Source organism: Tachypleus tridentatus, chromosome 13 (genome assembly GCF_004210375.1).
Source record: "Tachypleus tridentatus isolate NWPU-2018 chromosome 13, ASM421037v1, whole genome shotgun sequence".
Lineage (NCBI taxonomy): Eukaryota > Metazoa > Arthropoda > Merostomata > Xiphosura > Limulidae > Tachypleus > Tachypleus tridentatus.
Genome location: NC_134837.1, coordinates 134798502 through 134812174, shown reverse-complemented (window position 1 = coordinate 134812174; position 13673 = coordinate 134798502). Strand labels below are relative to the sequence as shown.

Sequence of the window (13673 nt, the reverse complement as noted above, 5' to 3'; positions counted from 1 at the left end):
GTGTGCCGTGGTATCAACGAGACACACTTTCAACAGCAACAAGAACAGGACTTAAAACTCTTAATGACTTCAAACTTCTTCATCATCCTGTATGTACTTCTTTATTATTTCACTAAAATGTGTTCTGGTCGGTTTTTTTTCGCTTGGCATTTTCAAAAGTTTTAATTTCGTACATCTGAGTATATATTAGCATATATATTATATTCAGAATCCGGCACTATTTTATCTGCTTTCCACTTATAACAAACGTCATTTCTGGTTGTGTAGCATACGTTTATTCTAAAGTTTTAAAGTAGATATTTCAGAGTACCAAACTGACTTAAATAATATGTATTTGTGTGTGTATATAAAAGTATGTATGGAAAGTAAGTGATCGCTAAAGAATTATATTGATGAATAATTCTTCAAATGGATAAAAATAAGTAAATATTTCGAAGACTTTCCTTCGTATAGATGGCATAACTTCACTGCTTCCATATCAATATTTTATGGGTTAAGTTTATTTTTCGTCTTTGACTTTTCCTCTCCCACTTTCCATGAACTTTTTATCAGTGGCGACATCTATCGTCACACTCCTGCTCGGCATGGCCAGGTGGTTAAGGTGCTAGACTCGTAATTTGAGAGTTACGGGTTCAAACCCTCTTTACACCAAACACGCTCGCCCTTTCAGCTGTTGGGGCGTTATTGTGTGATGGTGAATCCCACTTTTCATTGGTAAAAAGAGTAGCCCAACAGTTGGCGATGGGTGGTGACGACTAGCCGTTTTCCTTCTATTCTTACTCTGCTAAATTAAGGATGGCTAGTGCAGATGGCCCTGGTGTATATTTGCACCAAATTCGTTAAAAAAAAATCTTCAAACGCTTACCTTGATCTTATCTGTCAGTGGCGACATCTTTTATCACATTCTTACCTGATCCTGTGTATTAGCAGTGACAACTATACTCACACTTATACAGCGATCTTGTTATCATCAATGACATCTTTGCACACTCTTACCATCACTTTATTTATTAATAGTGACGTCCTTCATCACTCACTCACTCACTGTGATCTTGATATCAGCAGTGACATCTTTGCACACTCTTACCATCACTTTATTTATTAATAGTGACGTCCTTCATCACTCACTCACTGTGATCTTGATATCAGCAGTGACATCTTTGCACACTCTTACCATCACTTTATTTATTAATAGTGACGTCCTTCATCACTCACTCACTGTGATCTTGACATCAGCAGTGACATCTTTGCACACTCTTACCATCACTTTATTTATTAATAGTGACGTCCTTCATCACTCACTCACTGTGATCTTGATATCAGCAGTGACATATTTGCACACTCTTACCATCACTTTATTTATTAATAGTGACGTCCTTCATCACTCACTCACTGTGATCTTGACATCAGCAGTGACATCTTTGCACACTCTTACCATCACTTTATTTATTAATAGTGACGTCCTTCATCACTCACTCACTGTGATCTTGACATCAGCAGTGACATCTTTGCACACTCTTACCATCACTTTATTTATTAATAATGACGTCTTTCATCACTCACTCACTGTGATCTTGTTTATAAGCAGTGACATTTTGTTTCTCACGTAGTTATTATAACCTTTTTTTATTAACATTTAACCTTACACTCTTATATCGTTTCTCAGTGGTGACATACTTCTTGCTACTCTTGCTATGATTTTGTTTATCAGTAGTGATGTATTTACTCACACTCTTACTAGGATATTGTTAGTAACACTGATGTCTTTAGTCTTCATTCACCCTGTTACCATTATATTGTTTGTTAACGGTTACATCTTTCATCACTCCCTTACCGTTATCCTGTTTATCAGAGGTTACATCTTTCGTTATCCTGTTTATCAGAGGTCTTTTCGTCACCGTTATCCTGTTTATCAGAGGTTACATCTTTCGTCACTCCCTTACCGTTATCCTGTTTATCAGAGGTTGCATCTTTCATCACTCCCTTACCGTTATCCTGTTTATCAGCGGCAACTTTTTTCATCACTTTGTTATCATTATCGTGTTTATCAACGGTGACATATTTCATGACACTTCATCTTAAACGTTTTGATACAGCTTGACTGGGTATAAAGAAAACTTTATTATAAATATACAACGTTTCATCCTCAGCCTGTTTGAATAAGGTAGGTTGAGGGTTAAGTCTACATAAGTGTTTGGTTAATTCTTTAAAATCTGCTGTTTTGTGTGTTACAGTTTGATTCCTAGTTTGCTCCTGAAGAAGAAAGTTCTCGGGTTATAGGAGTTTATCATATTTGTATCCAAACTTCTTGAATCTACACGTTTTTCTGACATCATTAATGTCTATTTTCCATTTCGAGTTACAAAGTGATAATTAATTCTAAATTTAAAAGGTAGGCTCCCACGAAAGATTATATTTATTCAAAGGCATAACCGGATTTTTAATGAGCGAAAAACCTTTGTTCTTTTTTTTCAACAACTGTTGTGACACGTGTTTAGATCTTCTTATCCAGGTTGTGTTGGGTTAAGGAATTCTGTGGTGTCATGGTACGCGGCCCTAACCGTTAATGGTAGTTAAGCGCACGTTATTAGTATTAAGCCTAATTACATTATTCTGTAATTTGTCATGAAAAATAGGGGTAAACTTAATAAAATCTGAAATAGAGCTGTAAATAGATAATATGGTATTTTAAATCCATATATGCCTTTCACTTTGATCTCAGTTCTATGCTCTGAGTCATCTCCATAATATGTCCTGTACTCTGCCCTCTACTTGGTTAATGGTTTTGACGTCATATCCGCAATACATTTTATTCTCATGTTAATTACTTTTGCATGTTACACAAGGGTAATTTGTTTAGTGACCAACCACTGCATTTATTGTTTCAAGGATAACATGCTAATGAAAATGATCTCTATATTTTGTAAAAGGTCACCATTCCCCAGTAAAAAGGCAGTGGTCAGTGGGAGAGTGGCCTATTCCACATGAAGAATTGAATAAAGCCAGTGAAGCAGAAGTACGTTTGAGGAAACCACCACGACCAAGGTCCGAGGTGATATTCAATGGTGACCGGGTACGGTGTCAGCGTTACTCTGGAGTGGGATTCGCGGTAAGTGTTTTGCCATTTATTTCAAAGGGGTTGTTAAATACGATAATATAAAATATAGATCGGGAAACAAACCAATGTATCTTCTCGTATTTTTTAAAGACGTGATGGGATTCAGATCTCACTCTTCTAGAAATTTTATTTATTCACGCGTGTTTTATAACCTTAAAAAAATTAAGCTTTCGAAATTTTGATTACAAATAATAGATATAAATTGTAGACGTTTTCAGTTGCTACCTTATTTATTTTAATTTTTTGAAATAAATGTACAAAACCTTAACAGAGACCAGTAGAACATCTGTACTCAAGTTAGTATTTGTATTACAACAGTACTTTAGCTACATGATTTTTGGAATAATATAACTCTAGTCTAATCGCCACACGGAAATATAAAAGTCCACTTTTCATAGGCCTAACAATAGCTAAGCCTTTGCTATATACAGCCTATATTCTATAGAAAGATAAATTAACATTGTAACCTGTGTTCGAAATTTGCATTATTTTAGTTAAGGCTAAACTGTATCGTATATAATATTATCAATAAATAAACTTATAATGTTATTCTACGACCTAACGTTACACTTTTCAAAATTTTTGATAAGCTTTTAATATTTTGTTGTGCAAGACGTCTACTAAAGTATATCAACATGCGTCTTTTGCTTACATTAGTTTACATGTAGATTATAAGATGAGCGTGCATTTTCTGGGCTGAAAAAACTGGGTATTATTATAATAAATTTTTAGTCATTATATGGTACATGTTGGTGTACATATGTGAATCTGTTTACCTATGAATACACGCTGATTGGACACTGAGTGTACCAGTGCTATAAACGCATGCTTATTCGGACATTGAGTGTACCAATGCTTGAACAATACAACTACATTTAAAGCATTGTCCTTATTTTCTAACACGTTACACTTGCTACGTGTATACAACCTCATTGATATACCCGTAAAAAAATACTGTAGTCATAGGTGTTGGAAGTAAGATGTGTATTTGAAGTGTGAGTGGATAAAGATTCTTAGATATGCAGACAGAACCTAGGAATGTTCGAGGCATGCTCCCTCACAGAACCTAGGAATGTTCGAGGCATGCTCCCTCGTTAAATGTTAGTCACAATGTTGTTGTAACAGCAAAAGGAACGGGGAAATTAACGGTAAATGACAAGCTTCATTTCTGGTCTGTTTTCGTCTGAATGCCTTACTTTATAACCTGGTCTGTTTTCGTCTGAATGCCTTACTTTATAACCTGGTCTGTTTTCGTCTGAATGCCTTACTTTATAACCTGGTCTGTTTTCGTCTGAATGCCTTACTTTATAACCTGGTCTGTTTTCGTCTGAATGCCTTACTTTATAACCTGGTCTGTTTTCGTCTGAATGCCTTACTTTATGGTCTGTTTTCGTCTGACCTTCATGACTTCCTCCAGCTAATAAATGCATTTCAGGATTTCATCTGTTTTTAAATGATTTTGAAACAACAACAACAAAAAAGTATTCCATTTTTTTTAAAAAAACGTTTTAATAAATCTATCGAAATTTATAGAGGGGCAGGGGACTCGTGTTGTCTTTTCCTTCGTGTACTTCTTGTACTTCGGTCTCTGGGTTTACGCCTTTCCTGAAGACTTTTATGGTTGTGATACTCTTAAAAACGTGAGTTGTGTGTTTTTTGATATTTTACAAGTGACATTTGAACATAACATCCAATGCTTCCTGTACGATGAAAAAGATGGGCTTGTTCAACTAGTTGTTAGTTTACGTTTCTAATAAAAATGTTAAGTGGGTGAGATGGGTTATTCATATACTAATTGTTTTGTTGTGTTTATATTCTGTCTATGGATTAAATGACCAAATATTTATAATATTTTTGGTACCTATGATAAAGTAGCTCAAAGTGTGGTATAAGGAAGGAGACAATCATATTGTTACTTGGATTTTCATTGGTGTTGGTAATGGATGTAACTTAGATTTAAGAACTGTCACATACTGCAGGTCCGAGGCTCGTGCAGTCGTAACGCATAACATTGTAATTACAACATACAGTCAGTTTGGTTATTTGGTTTAAAATGTCATACATAGTTTTTTTTGGCAGTGGATGCTACTATCTGCTTGCCTTCCCTTGAGAGTTGAAAGTTGGGAACCTTTCTATTTTGGTCAGAATTATGGAATTATGTATCTGAACCCGTGGAGTCTCTATTTTGGTCAAACTAGGAAAGGTTATACCTGAACCTTTGGGGTCTTCATCTTAACCAAAATTAGGGAAGGCTGTACTTGAACTCTTCAGTTCTTCTAGCCATAATTAAGAAAGGCTATTATTCTTGAATCCATGGGGTCTCTATTCCATCCGCCAAAACTTCTATAGAAGCTGGAAATATTAATTCTAATTTAAGAACTGTAGAAAGTGCCTTATTTAGTGCGACGAATTTACTACTATATATATGTTTTAATATCAGTGTTTGTTTAAGTTATATTTAAAAAACTACGTACGTAACTATTACTGTTAAATGTGTATTGCGAAATTCCAGCCTATTTACTAAAATTGTAAAGATTCTGGGTGTAAGAATCAATAATATATATATATATATATACGTATGTAAACGCTAGTGTATCTTCATCATTACTGTTGTGTAGACTGAAGTTTCTAGAAACTCACCTCACGCCTACAGTTGGGGTGCTATAAACTTCGTCAGCTATAACTGTGATTAACGCTTATTAAACGGGAACTTCAGATATTTTACCAGGAACGTTTATAAATTTCAAACATAACAAACCGTTTAACTTTAGCGAATTCACATCAGACATTAGTATTTTTACGAATACATTATATAACTTCAGTGGTGAAGAACTCGACGTGTTATTCACGAAGAATGCAAAAGTAGCTAGCTCCCTGTTAATTGAATTGCGCCTGTATCAACTCTAAATTAGTTCGCTCGCTCTGAACCCTCGATAAGACATCAAGGAAGTTTCAGGTCAAAAAAGAGACTTGATATTGTTTGTAAAACGTTTGTACATAAATCATTATTTGTAAATTGTATTATTGTTTGTATATTAAAATAGAAACTGTGTGTATTAATCTTGTTTGCAGGTATTATAAACTGGATATACAGTTATGTGAACAAATTAGGACGCCCTATGAAAGCCTGTGTAGTTTTGTAACATTTTTGGATATATAGACATTTAATCTCAATTTTAACATTACTGAGAGATTATAGGAATATAAGTAAACAATTAAAACTGAAGAAAAAGACTTCTCAAGATCTTCTATAAATGTAATTCTACAAAAATCGATTTTCTAACTGAATAAAAAGTGTTTATTCCCATGGCTCAACTTACACACAGGTGTATCACACCAGGTGCACATGATTAGAAGATCGTTACCTAATTTTGAATGAGGCTTGACCTATAAAAGACATTTAGTTTGGTGTATTCCTGACTGTTGAAAGAGTGAGCACCCCCACATTTATTCCCACTTAAAATGGCTCAACTTACACACAGGTGTATCACACCAGGTGCACATGATTAGAAGATCGTTACCTAGCATTTTGAATGAGGCTTGACCTATTTAAACCTCAGACATTTAGTTTGGTGTATTCCTGACTGTTGAAGTGAGAGTGAGCACCATGGTGAGAGCAAACGAGCTGTCTGAGGCCTTCAGAAAGAAAATTGTAGCAGCTTATGAGTCTGGTAAGGGATTAAAAAGATCTCAAAATATTTTGAAATCAGCCATTCCACTGTCCGGAAAATATTCAAGAAGTGGAGATCTTTCAAAACAACTACCAACATGCCCAAGTCTGTCTGTCTCAGCAAGTTCACCTCGAGACCGGACCGCAAGATGCTAAAAGACCTGAAATGTCATCACGGGACCTACAGCAGGTTCTGGCTACTGTTGATGTGAAAGTGCATGTCTCTACAATCAGAAAGAGACTGCACAAGTTTAACTTGCATGGGAGGTGTTCAAGGAGGAAACCTTTGCTCTCTAAGAGAAACATCAAGGCCAGACTGAAGTTTGCCAGAGAGAATGTAGACAAAGATCAGGACTTCTGGAATAATGTTCTTTGGACAGATGTGTCCAAAATTGAATTATTTGGACACCAGAACAGAGGACATGTTTGGCGTAAACCAAATACAGCATTCCAGGAAAAGAACCTCATACCAACTGTGAAGCATGGAGGTGGAAGTATTATGGCTTTGGGCTGCTTTGCTGCAGCACAACCTGGACAGCTCAGAATCATAGAATCCATCATGCTTTCTACTGTGTATCAGAGGGTGTTTGAGGAACATGTGAGTCCATCTGTAAGAAAATTAAAGCTGAAGCAGAACTGGACCCTGTAACACGACAATGACTCAAAACATACCAGTAAATCCACTAAGGACTGGCTGAAAACTGAGAAATGGAGAGTCCTGGAATGGCCGAGTCAAAGCCCAGATCTTAATCTCATTGAGATGCTGTGGGGCGACTAGAAACAGGCTGTACATGCAAGAAACCCCTCAAACATCTCACAGCTGAAAGAATTCTGCATTGAGGAGTGGGGCAAACTTTCTTCAGACCGATGTCAGAGACTGGTAGATGGCTACAAGAAGCGTCTCACTGCAGTTATTTCAGCCAAAGGGGGTAAGATTAATTATTAGGGGGTAGGATGTCCTAACTTTTTCCTCAGTTAGAATATGCATTTTTTGCAGAATTACATTTACAGAAGATCTTGAAAAGTCTTTTCAGTTTTAATTGTTTAGTTACATTTCTATAATCTCCCAGTGTTGTTAAAGTTGAGATTAAATATCTATATATCCAAAAATGTTACAAAACTACACAGGCTTTCATAGGGTCCCCTAACTTGTTCACATGACTGTACATCGCCATTTATTTAACTTGTAAATTTAAATTGTCATTTAACTCGCTTTTAGGATATTTTGAAATTGTAATACGTAATATTAATTATGCACAAGTCTCACTAAACTACCGGCCTGGCATGATCAGGTGGACAAGGCGCTCGATTCGTAATTTAAGGGTTTCGAGTTCGAATCCCTGTCGCACCAAACATGCTCGCCCTTTCAGCCGTGGGGGTGTATAATGTCACGGTCAATCCCACTATTCGTTGGTAAAAGAGTAGCCCAAGAGTTGGCGGTGGGTGGTGATGACTAGCTGCCTTCCCTCTAGTCTTACATTGCTAAATTAGGGACGGCTAGCACAGATAGCCCTCGAGTAGCTTTGTGCGAAATTCCAAAACAAAACAAACAATTTTCCAAATTTTTAATTTTTTTTTCTGGAACGTGCTTTCTTGCAGTAAGCTTTACATATATATTGAATATTGACACAGAAGTGGCATTTCGAGTATATTGAAAATTGTATATGCTTGGGAGTTTGTGGTAGTGTTTACCTAACACGTGAGGCTCGGGTTAAGTATCTTCCCCATAACAGCTAAGATTAGCGTGCGCATGCGCCCAAAGTGTTGATATCTGTTGATCTGCCCATAATGAAGCCTTTTTGCTGGCAGCTGTTTGTATTAAAAGAAGGTGTACGTGTCGTATTTTCTTAAGCTTTCATTACAAAAAAAAAGTATTTTAAAGGTTTTTCGAATTCCCTACCTGTAAATCTGCTTGTGATTTGCCATAGGATGTTTTCAAGTGTAAGAAAATGTATGTTAGGCTTAGCGGAGACAGAAAAAAGTCTGGTGTTCTACTTGAACACTGATGGCAATCAAGTAAGGATTTTAAAAACTCGTGTTTACTTCTCTCTCAGCAGGGCTATAAGTGTTGGTTTTGTTTCTTTCGTAGGCTCTCGTTTGTACATATTTACATAAATAAAGGAAGGAAACTCATTGTTACTATACTCAGAACAGCAAGCCTGGATTGCTAAAGTATCAGACCCAAAGCTGTCCAGTCTCCCCTTTTCTCTTGTCATCTGCGTTTGAAACAGATTCTTTGTGTTTAGTAAATCTTACGCAACTGACAAACATTGACCGTATGACAGATATAATTAAGGACCACATAAACAGTAACCTTATGATAATCTTAATCAAGGAACTGCATAAACAGTGACAGTACGAGAGACTTAGGGAACTCCATAAACAATAACAATATAACAGACATAGTTAAGGACTTCATAAACAGTAACCTTATGAAGGTTAAATTAAAGAACGCCATAAGCAGTGGCAGTACCAGCGACTTAATCAAGGAACTCCATAAACAGTGTCAGTGCGAGAGACTTAATCAAGGACTTTTATAAGCAGTAACAGTATGAGAAACTTAATCAGGGAATTTCATGAACAGAGGCGTTATAATAGTAATCAGACAATTGTATAAATTGTTAGGTTATAACGTTAATTAGTTTGATAAACAGCTAGATCACATGTGACAGGTTTCAGACAAACAACATATCATGACAGTAGTCAAACTGTTAGGTTATGACAAGCTTACTGAGGCAGTCTTACATAAGAACGGGTAAAGATAAAGACAAAGGGTAAACTTAAGGATAAAATGATTAATAAGGAAAATATTTAAAACATTGTTGAACTTCATTCACTTTCCCCCGATGTGGGTTTTGTAACTGAAATGTTCGTTAAAAGATGAGATTGTAAAGCAGCAGTTGTTTTATAGTCTGTATATTTTTACAGATGTTTGTAAGCCAACAATTTATATTTTTGTTTGTTTTTATAAATATTGGTCTCACCTTAACTAGTGACAATTTCAAACTTTTAACAGTTATTCTAAACGAAACTAGGTAATTCAAAAAGTTAAAACATTGCCATCTATCGGCTTAAACTGACACGAAAATATATGTGGCAAATCTACGTATCACCTACAGTACATATAATTAAACAAAACTTCTAACAAGTTTCCTAAAGATTCTATAGTATGACAGACCTTTCATCACTTGTTTGGAGATGTAAAATTTTCAACTCTTTAGAATTAATGAATAACCTTATTTACAGAACCCTGAATTTTATAATCTGTAGGCCAACAAGATTAATTTATTAACTAAATAAATGAACTATCTAATTTCATTTACTTCACGTTTCTTTTTAGTAAACATTTGTTTTAGCACGTCAATAAGAAAATGTACTTTATTGTAACCAATCTTCTTATAGCGACACTTAAGATTCTTCTCGGACCTCCGTCAGACCATTCTATTCTTTGACAGATTTCAGAAATGTATTACGTATTTTATCGCTACGTTAGGCCCTGGTCATATAATTTTAAAAAGAAAGTGAGAAGTGTAGACTTGTCATTAAAAGAACTTTTGTTTGCATTTCATGAGGTCAAGGGGTATCTTTGCTGAGAGTCCAAACTGAGGGAGCGCCACCTACTTAGTACCATCCACCGTCAACTCGTGGGCTAGTTTAACTGAATATGAGGTCGGATCATGACATCACTTTTATTACGAATACACGATTCCGATTTTTTTCATTGTTACTTTTTCGCCGGTAACGGAGTGCAAACCACGAAATCTCGGATCCACAGTCCGATACTCCAGTCACTAGGTTGTTAAGGCTACCCTAATCGAATAGTTGGATATGACTGTCACTTTTGTAACGCACCCACGGCTGCAAATTACAGAACACAATTTTTTTTTCGGCAACGGGTTGCGAAGCATGGATTCACAGTTTTGCACATCAGGATCAGGTAACACTCAATTCCGGGCCTAACATGAAATCCTGGAAAGTCGTAGAAAATAACCTTTTAAAAATGTCAACACTGGAAATAAACGAATGTTTTTAAGTTGTAGTATTGCAAAGGTTCTAAGGTTTCAGTTACAATGAAAAATAGAAATCCCTCGTGAAATAATCGACTTCGCTAAAAACTTGTATAAAATTTGTAATTTTTTTTTTTATATTTCCTTTCAACCATTATGATTCTTCTGCCTGGAGATCAAGTGTGATAGACAGACAAAGATTAATATTATTCGTCTGTTGCGTTTTTAAGCTGTATGATAAAGAACTCCCTACTGAATGATTGACATTGACATACTGTCAGTAATAACGTATTTAATAAGTGACTCATGTAAAAAAAGATCGTAAAAAAGTGTTCGATAAACGATTTGTTTCTTTTTGACTAATTATTATATCTTCACTCATCCGACAGCAGAATTGCACGTCTTTCTTTTGTTCATTGGATGCTTGTCGTCTCCTCCATCTAACTTTACTTCTATAAGATTTATACAAGTTCATATAATTTTCACACTTCTTGTATATATGACTTTACCAGTAAATATTTCTAAGACAACTCGAAATTTAAATGTTTTCGGACATTTTGTTTGTTCGTTCTTGGTAGGAAATTAGAATTAATGGTCTTTCGCACTTTGCGTTGTTCCACATTTTATATTTGGCCGAAAAGCGTTGCTGTGGAAACGAAAAACAATAATGTATTACTACAAATGTTATATAAAACCGTATAATATTTTACAGAGAAGCGTTGCTGTGACGACCTTCAACATTAATGTATTAGAATTAGAAATATTATGTATATGATTTGTTTTTCTTATGCACGTAGTATTCGAAAAGAATCGGTTCTCATAAATAGTTGTAAACTGTGTCGTTTTATATCACACGACTTATACAAACTACTCAACATCTTTCTAATGTTATAATTTTGTTGACCATGAGGTGATCATTTCTTCTTCTTGGAGTTATCAACTGTCTACGTAACAATAATCCTTTTTGTACTTCAGGTTTAGTGAACTAGAAACTGTGGTCATCGTCCATTCTTTACACCTATTACAAGGTTGGATTGAACTTGTTTTGAACCATCGAAGAAACCTTAAATTTTTACAGATGTTGTGGAAGAAATGAAGAAAAGTTACTAAGATATTTTAGTCAGCTTAGTAACATAGAAGGACACATCATGCGAAACTCGCTTGTTAGCCATTATAGGAAAATAACTCGTTGCAAGTTGCTGGTTTTATAAAAGTTTAAAGCTGGTGTACTAGAAATTACTACATGTAAATGTGTAGTTTTCGTTGTGTGCTTTACGGTAGGTAAATTATCAATTATCAACGGTAGTTTTCTAAAATTACATGGCGAGGCACGGATAATCAACATATATTAGAAATCTTGTTCTCGAGTGCTTGATACACGGCAGATCGTATAGAGAAATTGTTACACCAGTAATGTTTCATTGTTTCGGTAACAAAGCGAAAACATTCGCATGATAACTGTAGTACCATTAAGAGTACAGAAGATCTCCATAATGGAAGTGAGCCATAAGGCACTGTGTGAATTATCTGTATATCTCAACTAGAAGAGCCAGTGAAAGTGATATAAATATAAATTGTTTAGCGAAAGAAAGGTGTTCCTAACGTGGCAGATGTTCCACTGTCAGCTTGTGTTGTTACTTCTCTATAGTAATTGCCTTCAGAAAATAGTAGTTCTCTTCGATTATTATTTTCTTGGCACATCGTCTTTCATCAGAGCTGTGGAAGAAACTCATACTGCTGTGTTATGGCGATATAAATCTTCCTGTACAGTTTTCTGGTATACATTAAGCTTAATTTCATAGTAGGAAAAGTTGATTTACCCGAATATAGAAACACGTGATAAATGATGCAGGTCGTTTCTGACACAGAAACACTTGTGGTTAAGTCGGTTATTTTCCCTTATTCTAACCTTCCCCCTTCTTTCTCTCTATTATTTATATTATCATTATTTTGGTAAATAAATTCAAAATGAAACGTGCTACTGATGCACACCTTTTTGAATCGTTACTTTTGTTTGTTTGTTTTTGAATTTCGCGCAAAGCTACTCGAAGGCTATCTGCGCTAGCCGTTCCTAATTTAGCAGTGTAAGGCTAGAGGGAAGGCAGCTAGTCATCACCACCCACCGCCAACTCTTGGGCTACTCTTTTATCAACGAAGAGTGGGATTGACCCTCACATTATAACGTCCCTACGGCTGAAAAGGCGAGCATGTTTGATACGACGGGGATGCGAACCCGCGATCCTCAGATTGCGAGTCGCCGTTACTTTTGTCAAATAAAAATATGATGAACTGTGATAATTACCCGGGTCTTTTTTAATCTAATTGTTTTCATAAGTAAACAAAATGGTGGGCTTCACTTACTCGATAATGTAGTCAGACTATGAATAACAGGAGTCATAGTTCGTGGCTTTTTCTTCTTCCCCGCAAACAAGCACGTTGACATTTGTAGCCGCTGGTGTAGTATAAAAGTAACAGTCAAATTTCTCTGTTACCTGACTTTCCTCTGATCTGTCGGTTCAAACTTACGGACTAACATGCGCAGATAACCCTGTCTGGCTTTGCGCAAAACTTCTGAACTAGAATATTTTACAACTTCCATTTGATTTTGCAAACAAAAATCCACGTCTTTACTGACTTTTTAGTTGTCTCAATAAATAGATCCACTCCCGGTAGCTAGGCGATACGTTTGATAACTTGTAACAGAAAATTTGAGTTCGATCCCTGCTATGAGGACACGCAAGGAAATCCATTAGAATACGATTTCGTAGCAGCTTTGTATTCGTGCGAAACGAGCTTACTTTGATGTACCTTAAATATCACTTAATATATTCGTTTCAGTTGATAAGAAAAATATAGAACCCACGTTGTATACTAATCA

General features: G+C 35.7%; 1 protein-coding gene across 2 annotated transcripts in view; it reads left to right on the top strand.

Moving 5' to 3' along the window:
* The window catches only part of LOC143241005 (cyclin-dependent kinase 14-like), a 124836-nt gene that overhangs the window by 53694 nt on the left and 57469 nt on the right, over window positions 1-13673 (top strand). For both annotated transcript variants that reach the window (XR_013022135.1, XM_076484408.1), the window contains exon 5: window positions 2931-3109. Coding sequence is in view for 1 of the 2 variants with exons in the window: in XM_076484408.1 (XP_076340523.1) it covers window positions 2931-3109 (179 nt within the window). In the remaining variant the exon portion in view is untranslated. The remainder of the gene's footprint in view (window positions 1-2930; window positions 3110-13673) is intronic.